Source organism: Phoenix dactylifera, unplaced genomic scaffold, assembly GCF_009389715.1.
Source record: "Phoenix dactylifera cultivar Barhee BC4 unplaced genomic scaffold, palm_55x_up_171113_PBpolish2nd_filt_p 000412F, whole genome shotgun sequence".
Classification (NCBI taxonomy): Eukaryota; Viridiplantae; Streptophyta; class Magnoliopsida; order Arecales; family Arecaceae; genus Phoenix; species Phoenix dactylifera.
The window spans coordinates 385,222-404,607 of NW_024067852.1; the positions used below are offsets into that span (position 1 = coordinate 385,222).

The following is a 19,386-nucleotide window of genomic DNA, read 5'->3' on the forward strand; positions in this document are numbered from 1 at the left end:
ACCCTATCGCATAAATGATTTTGTAATATAGAATGAAGATAATAGGCTCATGGGGATAAAAGAGTAGAAATCAATAGAGAAACTAGTTAATTGATCTATGCCTTTCAACTTTTCATTGATTTCAAGTTAGCATCAAATATATAAATTCAAAGTTGTTCAAAAATATATACAAACTCAACCAAATATTATTCTCAAGCCATAAAGACTTTTGCTTCTTCTTGGGGAGAAGAACCCCAGCAAGCTTTTCATTAAAAGAACAAAATGTCGACGCTTCTGCTTTTATTAATACATATGATCCTTTTCTTATCGCCCTTCCATTGAGCAATGAACGATCAAAATTGGAAGAACACGATATTTAGTACATACTCCTGAGTGAGCGTTTTGCTTGAAAATAATTGATATCTTTCCATATTTCCTGCTTTAGTAAATTCTGGACAGCCTCCATTGTTCATGCCACCTAGTTTCTTCCATTGATATATTCAAAACAATTAACAGGTTTCTTTCTTAGATGGACGAGGAGGGCAACACCATGCATGTTATTAGCAATAAACTAATGATGATACAGTAATGAAGGGGGACATATATGCCATCTTCCTGGAAGGAAAAGAGTAGAAATCTAAATTAGTAGCAAGCATAGATACATGCAATTCATCAAATAACTTTCATACAACCACTTCCATTGTAATCTCTTTATCCAAGAATACTGTAGCAATTATATGTTTGCCTTGGTCATGGTTAAATTCCAATGATGTCAATATTTTAGATCCACTCAAGATGGTGTTTAATTACCTCCCTGGTTGCCACCAGTCAATCAAGCAATCCATAGTTAGATTCAGCAAGCCAATTATAATGTCATACAAGTAAACAATATAAACTTGTTCTTGATAATAGCAACTAATTTGACAGATCATTAGGTTACATCTTGTAATGTTCTCCCGGAAGTGATAAAATAAGGCTAACTATCGTTAGTGACAAAAAAAATTTAACTATTGGTGGCTTGTGGTAAAAACTCAGATTGCTTTTACCTGTGAGCATATGATGATAGAAATGACAAACCATGAAGTGCTTGCTTTCCCCCTTATAATTCCCAAGGAATCAACCTTACACATTTTGCTCACATGATCTGAAAACCAAACTTGTGGGTGCCAAGGAGTACAGTTGGTGAAGTTGTTGGGCTGTCATACCCAATGACCTGGGTTAGACCCGCCTACAGCAGGGTGGCTGGTGGGGGGTAACCCCCTCCCTTTTCTCAGAAAAAAGGAAACTTAGGAGAAACATTGACACCTTACAAGGTATACTTTTGAATGCTTGAGACTCTTAACAACCATCATGATATCATTAGTGCACTTGCAACAGCCATGATTACAGATATAGTTACTGTAGCTGGCAAGATAGTGTTTGAATAAAAAAACCTGGATATTAATCAAAATGAATAAATAAATACAGGCACATGTCCAATCTTTTTCTGAATAAAAGATAAAAGTAAACAGGCAAACCTCCCTATGTTTGCAGATTTAGTACATGTTCTTTTTCTGGATTTGTTAATGAGAAGGAAGCAGTAACTCTTGTCAACTTGATAGATGTATATTGATGTAAGTTTATTGATGGATGCTCTCACACTTATTCTTAGTCAAGAGCTTCCAAACTCCATGACAGAAACAAAGGTGCTCAACTGGTGAAGTTTCCAAGAACCAACTTTGTTTTTGCCAAAAAACACTTATAACTCCTCCAATACCTAAAACAATTGATAGCTAGAGCATCAGCTAGAGAAATATGCTTGTTTCCTTTAATAGTACACAAGTAATAAATCACCTTGGATTGTAATTGAAAGTACTGCCTTATGTTTTGAGTAATCTAAGGTATCCTTTGAAGGTCCACATATTTGAATTCTTTGAGGCGCCATTCATATGCCTATAATCAAATGGTGTGGACGGAACCATTTAGTTCCATTGATGCTTCACTGGAATATAAGATGCGTACCATTTGCATGTACCTATTTATTGATGCATTAACATACTATATCAATTAGATCCACAAGTTGTTTCTGTCTACATACCTGACTTGATGGTATGTGGTTATGACAGGTGTGATCACAAGGATATGGGCAGTCAATTTCGTTGGCTACCTTCCTTTCAAAGTACCAATCACCAACAACCTCTGCAATAGTCTGAACATGAGAAATGGTTGTAACGCTGTAAAATCTTGCAGAATTTGTCAAAATGTTTTGCAAATCATAAATAAGCTCTTGGGATTATTTTACTTCACCGTTACTCCTCAAAGATTTTCTTACAGTGTTATATATTACCTACCTTATTGTGCAATCTGGGAGAATTCGAAGCAAACCATGTGTCCTGCAGTTCACTCTGGCAATGAGCAAAACAAGAATTTATAAACATCCCACCATTTCTTGAGCCACCAAACAATCTTAATGCCGTGAGCATTTCAGATCTGAAACCTGTACATATATATATTCAAAGTAAGTTGATTGGACCATAAAAATTATGCTAGTGGTAGATTTTAACCAATGAAAAAATCAATGTAGTAAAATGAATGAGACTGCATGGAGAGATGAAAAGAAATTTTGTTGCGTAGGTTTTTTTCTCATAATTCTTACTTCTGCAAGAGAAGAATACGTAGTCAAAAGACGTGGAATGACCAAATAAATGTAGTCTAAAAATGAACTAAATTAATTGAAGCAATCTGTTGATTCAGGTGCAATGGCAACCATTATGAACTTTGTGATAGAAGAAAAAATGCAAAGATAGGAAGGCATTTTTTTTCAAAAATAGAAAAAAACAACAGAAGTTAAAACTTCCACGATTTTATAATCATGTATTACTTGATAGAAATGTCACAGAGCTCAAGAGAGAGAGATTACTTATTGAGACAAGCCTCTAATGGCTAGGAAAGCTTAGTAAGGTTAAGAAGAATAGCATTAGGCCTAAGTGGAAGAGTGAGTAACCTTGTAGAATAGCTATCTGATTTGCAGTGCAAGCTGCTGGATTTGATTTGCATCGGTTCCAATGACCATATGGATCAGCGGAAGGTGGCACAAAGATATGATGAAACTGTTCAAACATAGAGACTTCAAATCAACTAGTGACACATGAGAATTCATTTATAGACAGCATGGATCAAGTAAAGCCCAATTATAAGGTATAAATAAAAGGTAAATCATGAAAAAAAAACGGAGAAATTATTGAGTATGGGCTTTGGCTATGCAGAGTCCTGACCTGGTATACATCATATGCTGAATTCAAGATAAAATATGGTGATCTGATGTATGTTAATGCATGCTGGGGAAAGAAACACTGCACAAACATTGCAGAATAAGAATCAGTAGTTTTTGTATTCCATAACATCTTGTCACAAAAGTGAGCAAAATCACCAAACCTGATAGGGATAATCAAGAGAACCTGCACAGTTTCTGTTTAGATATTTTTGTACCCCCTGCAGCTTAAACATCCTTAATCAGGAAGAAGGCTGCAAGCAACACTACATTTAATTGGCATGCATAAGGTTAAAGCATAAGGTTAACAGAAGCAGAAAGCTCTCTCTCTCTCTCTCTCTCTCACACACACACACACACATGCACAAAACAAATCAATGACAAGAAAAAAAAAACACAGAAAGCAGACCTGTAGAGTAACTAAGCTACTAAAGAATGACCTTATAGTGTTTTTGCCCGATATATCTTTCCTGCCATATCAAAAAGTAAGTGTTTCAACCCAACTTGTTAGGAATGTCAAAAGCTCTTTAAGACAAACTAAACCAAATTGTGCATGAATAAGTAAATTACACGTCAAGGAAAAATCCTGCATCACTCATGCATTTCACAGTTGTCGCCTTAGGAAGAAGACGAGCAAGATCATCACAGTGAAGGAAAGTAGCCAAGCCCCCTGCAGAGCATCCTGAAAGCAGCACCTGGTAATTTGAATAACTAAGAAATATTAATACATGAAAGCATGTAGAAAACTATGAAATAGACTAGTTTATGCCCAAAGAACAATCACAGATGTGTGTATAGATTCTTGTGCATAAAGCTTGGACAGTGCAGATGAATGTTCATTTTCTGTTTCACAGTAAGCAAAGCAAGATTCTGACTGAATTTTGGCAAGGAAACAGCAAGTGTTTCTGCAAATTCTCTGGTAAGAATTGTTAGGGAAAAGGTAACTTGATAAACAAATGAAAAGGTGGCTCAAGCAAGTCTGGATGCTTTGAAACTCAGCATACCACAAGTTAATAATTTCCAGTCATTCATGAATAATAACTTTTCAGAAGGATGTGTAAAAATCAATTCAGCAAAAAGCAGTGCTGGATATAAGGAATTAGAGAATAATTTGAGAATCTTTTATTGTCCTTGAGACACAACTAAGGTTTGCTAAGCATCCATTTCCAAGTTCATGAAGAATCAAGGGAATGCCTAGCATGCACATTTACATCGGTGTGAACCAAGTTTACCCTCCCTGCCGCCTAGTCCACATGCATATGTGCAGCATCTGATGTAAACCCTATACTGATCTTAATACATGAGGGCCCCATGTTTTATCGAGTAATAATAATGATAATTCCAATGAAAAGTAATAATAATAAGGATTTTTTGCATGGATACCCTTCTAAATATCGGATTTTGCATAAATACCCTTCCAAAGTTGATATTTGCATGTATACCTTTGAAAAACTCTATTATTGTACAAATGCTCCTAATATAACAGTTGTTCTAATGGTGTTAAGAAAAATCAAATTTATATTAATTAAAAATAAAATAAAATTTTAAAATTATACTATTGTCCCTATCTTCTTTTCTGCTATCGGAATCGTGATCTATTTGCGTGTCTATCCATTAAAGGTATTTTAGTCATTTTAGTTTGAAACCGTTAATTTTTTAACATTGTTAGATAGCATATATGCAAAAATAAAAATAAAAAAAAGGTAGAATAGCAAAACAAGTATTTTACGAGGGTATACATGTAAATATTAATTTGGGAAGGGCATTCATGCAAAATCCAATATTTAGGAAGGTAATCATGCAAAAAACCCTAATAGTAATGATATGATGAGACACGGTATGAAGAACTCCCATCAGCAAAACCACATTAAGCCCTAGGCGATCCATATAAGAAATGAAGTGCCACATGCCTCATGGCAGGACCCTTACAGGAGACCCTTTTATCAGATAAGTGAAAATAAGTTACAGGGACTTTTTCCAAATTATGTGCAGTTGTAGCATTGCATTAGGACCTAATACCATCAACAATGGTTGCAGAATATTTAAGGTGATGGGCAGCCAATTAGTATTATGGGTGAGAAATTGTGTGAAACTCAAGGGAACATTCAGTGCTTCAGAGTTCAGATGCTTGAAGTATACCTTTTGTGCCTGGGACAGCCCTTTCGGAAGAAGGTCAAGAATGATAGCATCCCAGATCCTTTGCCCTCTGAAGTAAAGAACAGTTGTCTGCTCATCAGCACAAGTAAATCCATCACTAACTAAAGAAACAATGTGATCTTCCACCAAGCACCAAAGCACACAAAAAAAAAGGAATTGATCTAGATATATTTTGTTGCATAGCCCAAATTCCAGTATCCACATATGCCATGATGTCAATGCAGTTTCAATATTATTTTCATCGAACTATGAAAAAGAATAGACAGAATATCAAGATTCTGTTGACCATCTAATGCTGTAATGACTCCAGGTTCTTGATTTATGTTTATATTTTCTGCAGCTTATGTGTAGCATATGTTGACTCTCTTAACATTATAATTAAGTCAATCCATGGTTAGTTTGTATCTTGTGGACTTGATCTAGGTTGAGCTCAAAATAAACACCTCATAATACAAAAGGTCAAGTCCCACCATGGATCATAAACATTATATACTGAAACAGGAAGATAGTTGGACATTGATCAGAAAAATTAAATCATTTATGAACAGCATGAAATATTCTACTGTGAGTTACCAATAAGTTGAATCAGTCATCATCCCAATAAGTTCACAGACTCAACTGATTTTTAATGAATTTGGTTAAAAATTCAGGGCTGCAGGGCAACCTACATGCCAATATTATTATTATGGTTACTTGAGTTTCTAAATGATTTCAAAGTTCTAGACGATAGGATTTTTTTTTTGGTAAGATTAATTCTCTTAGATTGTTATACTAATCAGTTGGCCTGGACTCGACCCCATAAAGGCCTAGATTCTTTAACAACCTTAGCACATATTTGACTTGGGCTTAATGTACATAAATATGGGATGGTCCAACTTTCTTTCAGTCAGTTTAGGCTTGGGTGTCTTGAACCAACCCAAAGTGATAATTAATATCCTCGTAGATAATAGAGATTCAATAATTTGAGAATGTGGACTGATTAAGGAAGCTTACACCATTGTGGTAAACTGAGTCACCAGCAAAGGAGGCTCCATCACAGTACCGAAGTTTTACGCGATTCCAGTCGTAGAAATCTATGCAAAAGATATATCTGTCAGTTTGCAAAATCTTAACCACAAATCAAATATATAATTGAGTATAAGATAGTTCATGGGTGCTCCAATCAATCCACAAACTTTAGCATGTCGAAACAATTTAATGGGATAGATAAAGAACTGCAGAGAAATGATATTGTTGGTCCATCCTAATTGCTACCAATGACTAGATGTTAATGGGCCAGGGCCAAGCCCAGTTTTTTGAGGCTGAAGGTCCATCCTGAAACAAATGGAAATTATAGACCAAGTGGCCAAATGAGACTTCTATCCCTCTCTTTTTTTTTTTTTTTTTTTTTTTTTTTTTTTTTTTTTTTTTTTTTTTTTTTTTTTTTTTTTTTTTTTTGATAAAAGCGGCATTTCATATAGCTCTAACTTGAGTACATCTAGCCATATCAAAAAAAAGTAAAGCATACAGGGTAGGAGGAATATCTCCTACAGATGTCCATGTAACCTCCCCGGAATGCCGGGCAACAAAAGAGGCAACCCAGTCTGCTGCACTGTTTGCCTCCCGGAAAACATGTAACGCCCGGAAATCATTGGACTCCTGCGCCAATCTCCGAATCTCACGGATGAGGGGATGACCATCACCATATCTGTCCACTCCCCGAATCCACTCGATCACCACAGAGGAGTCCCCCTCAAGGCATATATGCTCAGCACGAAGTACCCGCCTCGCATAAGATATCCCCTCCCAGGCTGCCCGCAGCTCCGCACCGACAGCAGTAAGTCCCGGCGCACGGCGGCCACCAGCTGCTATCAAACCACCCAGATGGTCTCTGATGACAAAGCCAACTCCTCCAGACACCCCGTCCACCGACATACTACCATCAAAGTTCACTTTGAGATGACCAAGGGGTGGGGGTACCCAAGAGACTAGGGCGAACCTGGGCGCTGTGACAGCGGAAAGAGTACCCCAGGTGTCCCGGCCATCTCAGAAGAAGACCTGACGGTAGTAGTGGTAACCTCCCTGGCAAGACGCATAGCTCTGTCCACCACCACCCTCGGAGGTAACCGTCTGCCCTCAAAGATTCCAGCATTCCTATCCAACCATATAGAATGAGTCAAATAAGCCCACCGGATCCCGGCCTCAACAGTACTGGGCCTCCGCATGGAAACTCTCAACCAATGAATCCAATCCTGTGTCGACTCGGCTGAATAGGGCAACAAGGATGGGAGAACGACTCCAGATTCCCTTAGCTCTGGGGCACTGCAGGATAACATGATCAATCGTCTCCACAGTCTCCGTACACTCCTCACAACACTGAGTAATCCTCACCCCACGCCGTGCTAGCACACTCCTGGTCGGTAGGCAGCCCCATGCTACCTTCCATATGAAGAGCGCGACACGCGGGTGAATCCGCATCCTCCAAATCCATCCTCCCTCTATCTGTCGGGCAGGCTCTCGACTCAATAACATAGAAATGTCCCTGGCTCGCACCTGCGATCGCCCTGTCGGCATCCAGACTAGTCTATCTGACCCCTCCCGGGCAGGAATATGTAGAGCCAGGATCATCTCTGCCAGCTGCTCCCCAAAAGCCTCTCTAATCAACTCAACCCTCCAACGCCCCCCTCCAGGCTCCATCAAATCTCTGACCCTGAGACCGACTAACCTCGACGTATCCACCATGACCGGGAGTCTACTCATAGGCTGCTCTGTCACCCAGCGGTCTTCTAACACATCAATGGATCGCCCGTCACCAATAGCCCATCTAATCGCGGGACTCATTAACATAAGACCTAAGAAAAAAACCTCTATAATATTCCAAATACAGGACATGGCAACTTTCTGCAAGCAAGAAAAATAAAAAGAATTAACCAGTAGCTAGAAATGCCACTAGTCACCGCATGATCTAACATTAGCTTGGACGTACAGGAGATGTTTAATCAACATATATTGCATAGTTTTGTATACAATATTTCAACCTAATCTTTATTCCGCTTCTTAACAAAAAGAAGAATATAAGTGTATAGTTTCAGTTCTGTTATGGTCCTCCAAGAAGTATCAATTAGAAATCTTTATATGAAATCAAATGCCTGTAACTAGGAATACTTGGTGAATGAGAATGAAAAAAATATGAAGTCGACCTTAAAAAGTTGGGAAAGCTGGATGGTTGTGATAGTAGTATATCCATAGAGGAATCATAAATATTACTGCTCCTTTCAATGATGGTGATGATATCATGCTTGGTTAAAGAAATACTAATACACAATTTCTTCTTTCCCACTGTCTTTCTTGACAGATTTCTTCTCTGTGCAATTTACCTCCTTGCACCTCCATATGGCAATCATCCATCATGCATTGTCTCGCTGCATCTTATGGACCCATTAAACAAATGACTTCACGGAACTATATATGATATAATGAACCTTTTTCTACTTCCGTGGCACTATATATATGATATATCTGAAATTTGAATTTTAATTCTGAACTTCGAAGGATATTTTTGTATGAAAGGGTTTTTAAATTTCAAATTTGATTTTTTTCTTTTTACTATGTTGGATGGAAGTAGGGTTTTTTTCCTCTTTTTTCCCCTCTTTTTGTGCTCTTTTCATTTTAATAAAATCTAGTGTGGGTTCTCCCTCCCTTTTCATTAAAAAAAAAAAAGTTGAAGGCTTAGAGAGAGAGAGAGAGAGAGAGAGAGAGAGAGTCGGTATCAAAGGAGGAAACTAAGGTTTTGTTTCCTTTTTGCATTTTTGGTTTTCTGAGTTATTTAAGGGGAGGGGTCAAAGAAACACATTTTTTAATTAGAAAAAAATTGATAATTTGGATTTTATAACTATATAAGAAAAATAGCAGCATAAACATATTTTAAAATGACTTATGAAAATAAATATTGGTGATAGAAATTCGAGGTAGTTAACAAAAAAACTTTTTTTGGAATTTATATGTACTTCACCTTACATTTGTTTTTTAAAAAAATCTTCATCCTCTGCATAAATGAGTTTCTTAGAAATCATTTGAATATCTTGATGGAAAAAGTGGCAAAGCAATTAGGGCGATAATGAATCGGATAAGATCAAGTTGATTATAGGTTAGGTCAAGTTTATAGGTTAAGAAGTAAGGCTTAAGCTATCCACATTGCGACTTGTTAGCACTTTGTTGCTTAGCTGAACTAGCTAATAGTTAGGACATATTGACCCTCCTCCACCTCACCGGATCTCTATAGTGACTTCCTTAATCATTTAGCACCACCAGCATGATCGCATTTTAGTTTTGTGGCTCCTTTGCTAGACTATTTTTATCTATAATCTAAAGTACAAGGACAATAATTGTGATCATCATGCAAGTAGCATTAAAGAAATAAATTCTAGAGACTCTAAACATGTTACAAGGATATAAAATTTACTATGATATTAACCTTAACAATATGTCATGTAAGTGCTAATTTTTGCCCGGTGCATTTGACTTTTCAGTCATTAGCATCTAATGCATTCCAAAGGCTAAATGAATAACACCTACCGATACCCAAATTTAGACGCTTGTGCTCTCTAATTCGCATTTCTCCATTCGACCATGCATCACTAATGCTTTTCCCTTGTTAATCATCCATATATTTAATTAGTTGCTAGATTATAACTCAGGAGTTGCACCACTCCTATAAATGAATCTTGGAGATGCCACTAGCTATCCACTCAATTATGCATTTGGCCCAGCAATAGTGGATATCACCAATCCTCTTTTGCCACATCAGACTGCTGAGCTAATAGAAGGCAGGTGAAACACAACTATCATTCTTGGAAAGAAGAACAAAGTGGAGAATTTAGTCAGAAAAGATCAAAGGAGGACATGAATTAAAGAGCACAAGAGCTTGCCCATTTAAACGAGTAGGCCAAGTGTGATACCCTCGGTATCCCTAGCCAACCCAGCAACCATTTTATGAGAAACAAATACAGCACTCATGATCTCTCCAACCTAACGACCGTTTCATGGCTCAAAAAGAATAATGGCTCGTCGTCCTTCCAAACTTCAGCAACAATAAACTTTAAAGCTAAAAAAAAAAAGGAGGCAGTGTCGTCCCCTCATCTTCCTCTTTTCTTCAAGCAGACAGTTTCAGCTATCAACCCAATCCATAAAGATTCCAGAGCAACTACTCCTCCCTTTATTCTTTCAATTCCCCGCCGTCGATTTCATAGAGTTGGAGGAGGGGACAAAAAAAAGGAAACAGAACATCTCAACGGAAAGGGACCCACTATTCCCCTCAACTCCCCCACTTGGAAAGGACAGGCCAGATTTAGCACAGCCCATACCCAGCCTATCAAACAGAACCCACTATTCCACCATCGGCGTCTCCTGCTCAGCTAAACATGTATACAGATAAGTCAATGAAGCTGCAGGCTGGATGACCTTATATGTGGCTAACTATTCGAAAGATATTCTTTGGGTCGGAAAGAGAAAGTTGCCTAAAATACTTCGAAATTTGTTGTCTTTTGTAATCTTTTTCGATATATCCTATGAATCGCCTAGTGAAAAAAAAAAGAAGAAAACTTCTCCCAACTTTTATAGAGAATTACGGATACACCCTATTGAAACAAGCGGAAACACCAAATGGGACGTGTAGGATTACTTTTATCTCGGAATCAACGGTTGAGATTGAAAAAGAATGGTCTGAGGAGACACCTGGGTTCATGGAGGGATTGTTGCTGAGGATACCAGAGAAGACCTCGAGCTTGTTCATGTACCGCGTGGACCCACGCCGGGTTCTCGATCGCTCCAAACACGAGGAGACATCGTCGCACCACCCTCCTCCCTGTACGAGAGAAGACGAGTTCCATTAGATCAGACGGCCTGGATTGATGGAAGCTTTGATGGTGATCGACGGTCTTACCTCGAACTGGAGGAGCCAGTTCCGGGCGCCGGCGCCGAATCCCCGGTGGAGGTGGTAAGCCGGGGGGCTCCCATCAAGACAAACTGCAGCAATACCAAACTTTTAGATCGGAATCTCTAATATATTATAATACTAAACTTTGTTCAATAATAGTATATAGATGAAGCATAACATATGACCGATGTCGGAGAACTTGCCTGCTCCCAAGGATCCAGCGTGAGGAACAATGGTCATGGCAACTGAAAGTCTCATCTCCTGCTTCGATTCCAGGGAGTGGATGCTCCTCCATGGACCCAATCCCACGAGAATCACCAACAAAATGGCAAAGAAACTAGAGTTTCTCATTTTGAGAAAGAGTTTGGACACGAAATTCCAGAACTAGAAGATGAGGTACAGAGAGAAGAGAGTGATGGAGGAGTTAGAAAAGCAAAGATTTAGCAAAGAAGAAGGTGATGAGGTGCTGGTGATTTAAGTAGCTGTGGTGAGGCACTGGAGTGACAGATGAATCAAATTTGGCTAATTGAGAAGAATCTGAGAAAAGGAAAGAAAGTAAATGGTCGAATCCATCACTGCGATTCAGTGAAAAAATTGAGAAAAAAAGAAAAAGTTATGCTGGAATGTTATAAATGTCTTAAGAGTGTTTGACGCAGTGAGAGCAGCGAATCCAGAAATTGGAGGCAGAAAGAAGAGAAAATCTAAATGGAGTCGCCATAAAAAGGAGGAATAAAGTTCGGGTTATTAGGATAACGGAAACAATAAGGAAAAGCCAAATGATTTCGTAGCTCATAGATAGATAGATGGATAAAGAGAGAGAGGAGGGCAGGCGGCCAGGAAGTGAAATGGCGAACTGAAGGCTCGAAGAGGGGATGAATGGTTTTTATCGCGCCATTTGTCGGGCTTTTATCGGATTCGGGTGCGGACTTGCTCCGGAACGTAAAAAGGATATGGTTCATATAAATCCACTTGCTTTGAGAGTCGTGCGTGCAGACACACACGGATGGTGCAAGTCGTGATATCTCTTTAATTTGATCTAAGGAATCAGCAGGGAAAACGATTCTAGTTTACATGAAACGGATGAGGATAAAAGTCTAGAGTCTAGGCTTGGAATCCATAGTTGGGCTCTTGGTTATACCAGCTAAAAAGGCGAATGCATAGATAGGGGACCATGAAAGAAGGGGAAAAAAAAAGGGATGTGATGGTTAAAGAAAATGAGGTTAATTAGGTCCGATAATGGAGATAATGGAGCATCAAACCTTGTTTTCCAAATCTTTCTACTCTCTTTTGCTCCATAGGTCAGAGACAATAAAATGCGATTTCCAACTCTTCCATGTCTCTTTTCGCTTGTGAAATGAATGCAAGCAATTATGGCATTCAAAGGTAGATAAAATAAAGAAGAACTTAATCGACTAGAATTAGAAATGATTTTATGTTGGATTAAACATAAAACAATCATTCAAAAACAATTAAACATAAAACAAAATTTACCAGATATTCATTTTGTTTCAATCAAATTAAACCTAAAACAAAATTTAAATCTATTTCAAAAATAATTGGATTTTTTTTTTCCAAAACAATTATTCACTTTCTATGTCATCCTTATTTTTTTCTCACCATAATTTACTGGATATTCACCATGTATGATGGAATATTATGATAAAGATTATTTCAATTTTGGATATTGTTTATCTTCAGCTAGTTGGCCCACTAACACCATGTGTTGAATTGAAACTCAAATAACCTCAAATTTCAATATGCTAACTATGTGTGGAGCACTATTGTGGTGGAAGTTATTTTAATTTTAAAACTTATTAATCCCACTAATATGATATTGAATTGAAATTTAGAAAAGATCATAGAAAAAATCGCCGACTAGTGCTCGACCAATTAAAATTAAAAAAAAAATCGAGCTTTCTAAATTAAATAATTTTTTGAAATATAATTTTTCTGTGATAGCCAATTTCGGACGGTCATTACAAATTTTAGTTGGTAATTTGGAATGACACCCCACCACGACCACCCAAACGAGAGAGTGAGACTGCGACGAACTGAACCCGGATCCGGCTAAAGGCTGAGGAATCTTGGGGGTGGACGGCGGCGTAACTTCCAAGAAGCAAAAAGAACACGCCAGGGTGGATATGGACCCACAAGAACTTTCTCATCAGAAGCGTCCATTTGCCGTCCTTTTCTCTCGGCTGGCGTGCCGTGGCCCGCGGGGAATGGCCACCGAGCGGTTCACAACGGCGACTTAACGACGGGCTCAGCCTATGACTCGTCCGACCGTCAGTCGAGAAATTAAAGCTCACGCAAATCAGCGCTTGCTTGCAGTAATGGAGCCACCACACGGAGCGAAGAATAAATTCGAAAAGCGCGCAAGTACCCACCAATTGGTAACGGATAATCTTTAACTCGAATATATTAGCATTATTTTGTAGCGTGATATTGAAAAAGGAATCACTAATCTAGCTTAAATAGTTAGCTTTAACTCGAATAATCTTGAGATCTCTCGTCTTTCTGGTAAAGCAGCTCCATTCAAATTAAGCCTGATTCACTGGAAAAAAAGTGAGCACGAACATGTACAAGCTTTTTTGGGATTCATTATTGGCTTATATCGGAGCTCGAACATTGACCTATGAGAGAATCTTTGCAAACTTGTGTTTAATCCCATATTGGTGTTCAGGATTACCTCTCTATCATTTTGGCAACTAAACTAGTTGGCATCCACATATAATAGGGTTATTCCACCTCTTGTACCACAAAAATTTGTAACCAAATATAGCTTTATAGTCAAGATTCGCCATCTAGGTACCGGACCTCATATCGGTGTCACACTAGCTTTTTGTCGGTACGATATGGTATGGTACAGAATTTTTTCGATTTACCGAATATCGATACGCCATTTGTATCGGATGCCGATATCGAACTGATACAGGAAACTATGTTTATAGAAAGATGCAGAAAGATTGGATTGGCACATCTGGCCTAGAGGGTCTTATTTTTCTTTTTTTCCTTCTCATGGTTATGATATAGATGAACATAGGAATACAAGTAAATATAGGGAAAAAAAAAAAGAAAATTCTGGTCTCGTATTACGATAATAGATTATTTTTGAAACTTCATCGCATCATGCCATAGATGCTGCAAACTAGTTGATGCCTAGATTCCATCATGATATTCTGCCGGATGTTGCGAGAGACACTGTAGTATTAGTTTATTATCGTCATTCACGGTGAAGCATTCAGCCAGATTATGGAAAGGGTCACTATAATTGCTTTTCCAGCCACTGGTAGTAGAACTGATTGGATTTAGTTTCCTGTTGGGCTGCGGTTGCACAGGATTTGTATCGGTTATAAAAGGAAGAGAGATGATGATGGAACTTGCTGAAAGCTCATGAGGAGTCTATTTATTTTTCCTGTTTTCTGTATGATCCGAGTTTCAGAAAAAAGAAGATTGCATTCTCTTATATGTGCCATCATTCTCTTTAAAGTTAGGTTCCGAATCATTCTACACAGTGACTGTGGTTGCTTTTCTGGTAGATTTCATTCTCTTCTCTTTGTTTGTAGTTCCACATCCACCTGCAAATCAAAAGTATTTTAATGACAAATGTTGACTTGTTTTTGAGGTTTTTTTTTTTGTATACGTATCCTTCTAAATATTGAAATTTATATGAATACCCTCCTCAAATTAATTTTTACATGTATACCCTTTAAAATACTTACTTTGCATGTATACTCTTTATTTATTTTTTTTTTGTGCCCGCACAACGTCGTCAAAAAATTAGCAGTTTAAAATTAAAAATAACTAAAATATCCTTAATAGGTAGATATGCAAAAAGAAATATCTATAAGGGCGTATATGCAAATAATACTTTGCCAGGATACTCATACAATTTCACATATTTAGGAGGGTTTACATCCAAAAAATTCTTATTTTATTTTATTTTTTATTTCAACCGGTTTTAACACTTGGATTTGTCTAGTACCTTCTTCTCAATATTTTTTTATAAAAATATTGCTTAAGAAAAAGATTGATTCTACAATTAGATAACCAAAAGAGTTATAGAAATTCTTTCAGTAATTATGAGATTATTCTACTTTATTCTTCTTCATTTATAACAACCATTATATCTTATTTCATTGAAACATAACTTATAATATTTATTATTATAGATGCATATATGAGGGCATGCATTGGAATATAGAAAATGATTAAAATCCCTTAAAAGCACACGTTAGATTGCAAGGATCAAACTTTTTTGCTACTACTATACTCATGGGTGGAAGAACAACATCAATTATTTTCATGCAAAATCATTGAAGGACTTCAAATCCTCTAGACTTCTTAACAACCTCCGCAGCCTTGTGGTAAAAGACCATCCCTTATATTGTATATCTTTTATCCATTTTTCTTTGAAGCTTCAATTAAGAAGAAAAGATCTAGTGTATGGAAAGATAATGATACTGTGGCTATACTTAGAAATGTTAAACAAAAATAATATTGTAACGTTAACAAATGATAACTGTTACTTATATCCGGAGGTGCCTCATCCATTTTAATGTCATAATAATCATTACAGTAGACTGTAATACTTAATATCTGTTTAGTTTAGCAAAATGTTAAAGATTAAATGATGCAGTGCTTGGATACAAGGAACCAGATGAGCCAAATACGTGGCTCAAATATTCTGCCATTTTAAGAGACCGTGGATTGGCGTTGTTTGATGAATTTCTCAAAGTGGGTAAAAATTACTAAATATTTTATAAGATAAATCACCACTGCTTAATGGATTGCCGTGTGTATCTGGCCCGAACTCAGCACTAACGTGCTGAAATCTCCACTGCTGCATGACGACTGCCTTGAGCTGCTGCTGTTGATGGATGGTTGGGATCGATGTGGTACAGGAGAGTGCCTGGACCAGTTGGAAGCATACTCGTGATGAAAGGATTCCTCGGCTAATTGCCGTTCAAGTTGAGATGGCCGAGTTGGTCTAAGGCGCCAGATTAAGGTTCTGGTCCGAAAGGGCGTGGGTTCAAATCCCACTCTCAACAAATTATTTTTTCATTTTTGGAAAAATATTTTTGTTAGGCATCGATTACAATGTCAGCTAGATATGGAGCGAGAGAGTCCGACTAGGGGGCACTGTGGTAGAATTTTTCAACTTATTTATTTATGTATGTTTTAAGAAAAAATATAAATATTTTTAAAAGGTTTAGCTATATATAGCTCTCGAATATGGGATAGGTCGACATCCAAAGCTAGTTCTATACGACATTGCCAGTTGGTTATAGTAGCTGGCACAGGATACTACCAGACAGGTTATGCTAGTTGGAATTCGACCCTGCCAGTTGGTTATACTAGTTGGAATACGATCCTGCTAGCAGGTTACACTAGTTGATATATGATCTTCACTTGTGTATTATAGTAGTCGGCATACGACCCTTGCTAGCATATTATAGTATTTGGCATACAATCTGATGAGGTCAAGGGTACCCCCCGACCTCAGAGCTCAGTTTCCACCGGTCTGAAACAGCGGAAGCGACTGCTTCTCCTCAGAGGTATTGTCCGCGAGGGGTTTCATAGTCTCCTCCCTCCTCACGGTTTTGCCCCGCAAAAGGCGGCTCTAAAGAGAAAGGAGTTGCCCCCCTCCATTTAAGGAACAGACCTCTCCGCTATATAGTCGATGTGGGACTAAATTTGAGACTTTTTATTCTCACAACATAGCCCCCTAGCAGAGGGGTCTGTGCCGGGGTGAAGGGCTCTCAATGAAAGCATCATTGATGAGGTCGAGGGTACCCTCCGACCTCAGAGCTCAGTCCCCACCGGTCTGAAACAACGAAAGTGACTGCTTCTCCTCAGAAGTATTGTCTACTCTGGGAGGGCTTTCATAGTCTCTTCCCTCCTCACGATTTTGCCCTGCAAAAGGCACCTCTAAAGAGAAAGAGGTTGCCCCCCTTCATTTAAGGAACAGACCTCTCCGCTATTTAGTCGATGTGGGACTAAGTTCGAGACCCTTTATTTCCACAACACAATTCTTACTCGCAGCTTATACTACTTGGTATATAGCCCTCGCTAGTGTGTTATAGTAGTTGGCATATGACCCTTGCCAGCAAGCACTAGTTAGTATATAACCCTCACTAGTATGTCATAGTAGTTGACATACGACCCTTGCAAGCATATTATAGTATTTGGCATACAAGCAGGTTATAGTAGCTGGCATATGACTCCCACTAGCAAGTTATACTAGTTATTATACAACCTTTGCCAGCGGACTATAGTAGTTAGCCATCTCTTGCGGGTTATAGTAATTGACATATGGCCCGCCAGTGAGTTACAATAGTTTGAAATTGTTGATTATGGTCTTGTTATGGGTATGGAATGACCTTAGCATTAAGTTTGAGAGTATTATTATGGTCTTGTTATGGGTATGGCATACACTTTATGACTCTAGTGATTTGTTAAACATGGAATCATTTTTATGAAATGTCCATGATTTATGCACATATGAAAGTGTGATTGGTTCTATGACTTTTACGACTTGGCTTATTATGTAAAATAAAATATTCTATTTTCGAAGAAAATTTATTATCTCTAAATAATTTATAGAGTCATGAAAATTTTATTCTTGATCCTGGTAAAGTAGTGTAAGGTTTACTTATTAAGTTGTGTAGCTCCACTTTTCATTTTTATCATTTCAGATGAGTAAGGTTGCCCAGAGCAGGAGAGTGATCTTCTCTTGATGTTCATATTAGGAAGTTTGGAAGATTTTGTAGCATATTTCTAGTCTATTAGTCGAATAATAATATTATGAAATTGATGATTGTGGATTCTTGAAATTATGAAATTTTGAATATTTGAATTTTTGATTTGGAAGCTCTAAACTAGCAACTTGTTTTTTATTTAATTGATGGAATAATTTAGACCTTTTTTATTATATTTTGTGTGAGCTGAATTTTTGTACAAGTTGCTATAGTTGGCTTCATGTTATCATGGACAATACCCCACAATAGCATGCCCATGTTATGTTCCAAATTTAGGGCATGATATATCTTAAAAAACAATTCCAATCTTAGAAGGATTTAGCAACAATTTTTATTTATATATTGTAATTTTTTAGGAGACAATTCCAACCTTAAAAGAATTAAGCAAAATGTTTTGGTGTCCTGAAGTTTTTATTTCTCCTTCTAGATTGCAATTATAATACAATCAACATGTTAGATTTTTAATAAGGTTATTGTGATATTATACATTATAGCATGTCTGCTCAACTTTTCAATAATTGATTGAATTTATTAACTTAATGTACACAATTATATTTTACATTTTACATATTTTGATTAGAGATTTTCTTAGACCACAAGAGGGTCACTATGTAGTACTTCGGGAAAATTATAAGGATAACCCTTGGACTTAGGGTTTATCCCAAAGATACCCTCTCGACTTTAAAATTTTTCAATCGGGACCTTTAAGTTTCTAAATTATTCTAAAACAATCCTATCGTTCATCTCCGTTAACAGAATGGTGTCATATGGCCATCACATGGTAGCATTAAATTGTATCATGGCAAAAATGTCGTTCATATCAGTTGTTTGTGGGGTGAAGTCCTTGGATAGATCTTAAAAAACTCTTAGTATACGACCCATAATTAAGGATCATGGGGCACACAGATCTCAAAGCATGCCGGGTCCCTTCATTCATCCGGCTGCACAGATCTCAAATCATCCTTAGTATATGGCCTAAAGTTAAGGACCACTCAATGCATAGATCTTAAGGCCCAGTTTGGGGGAGCTTTTGGAGGGCCAGAAAGCACTTTCTGGCCCTCCAAAAGTACTTTTAGATGAAAAACTGTGTTTGGTAAATTTTTCAAAAAGCTATTTCAGCTTTTGCGGAAAGCTGAAAACAGCTTTTGGGAGGAAGCTCCAATTTGGAGCTTTTGCAAGAAAGCTGTTTCAGCTTTTTCGGAAAGCTGTATTTTTGACAAAAATGCCCATATTAAAATAACATAATTACATAGTTTGTCCCTTTATAAACCTAAAAATCTGCTGGAGCCAAGAACCCTAGCCGTCAGACTCCCTTCCGTAAGAAA

The 19,386-nt window shown here is 37.6% G+C and overlaps 1 protein-coding gene and 1 non-coding gene across 7 annotated transcripts; one reads left to right on the forward strand and one right to left on the reverse strand.

Moving 5' to 3' along the window:
* Positions 1-85: 85 nt before the first annotated feature.
* LOC120103871 (pectin acetylesterase 9-like) lies at positions 86-12,173 on the reverse strand. 6 transcript variants are annotated; one of them, XR_005508232.1, is made up of 15 exons: positions 11,504-12,172; positions 11,307-11,389; positions 11,099-11,228; positions 6,380-6,459; positions 5,369-5,455; positions 3,800-3,924; positions 3,639-3,699; positions 3,394-3,450; positions 3,234-3,311; positions 2,963-3,068; positions 2,310-2,455; positions 2,057-2,167; positions 1,813-1,911; positions 1,290-1,735; positions 86-1,175 (listed from the first exon to the last, which is right to left on the reverse strand). XR_005508232.1 is itself a non-coding variant. In XM_039118790.1 (14 exons), exons 1-13 carry the CDS (start codon positions 11,649-11,651, stop codon positions 1,855-1,857), a joined length of 1,269 nt encoding a protein of 422 aa, XP_038974718.1. In that variant the 5' UTR covers positions 11,652-12,172; the 3' UTR covers positions 86-1,735; positions 1,813-1,854. The 6 variants fall into 6 exon arrangements, 3 of the variants coding, with proteins under 3 accessions (XP_038974718.1, XP_038974717.1, XP_038974719.1); XM_039118790.1 differs by having other exon boundaries at positions 86-1,735; XR_005508234.1 differs by lacking the exons at positions 1,290-1,735; positions 1,813-1,911 and having other exon boundaries at positions 86-594; positions 2,057-2,157; positions 11,504-12,173.
* Positions 12,174-16,270: 4,097 nt separating this feature from the next.
* On the forward strand, positions 16,271-16,351 carry TRNAL-AAG. The gene has a single exon. It is a non-coding gene; the product is annotated as a tRNA-Leu (tRNA).
* Positions 16,352-19,386: the final 3,035 nt, after the last annotated feature.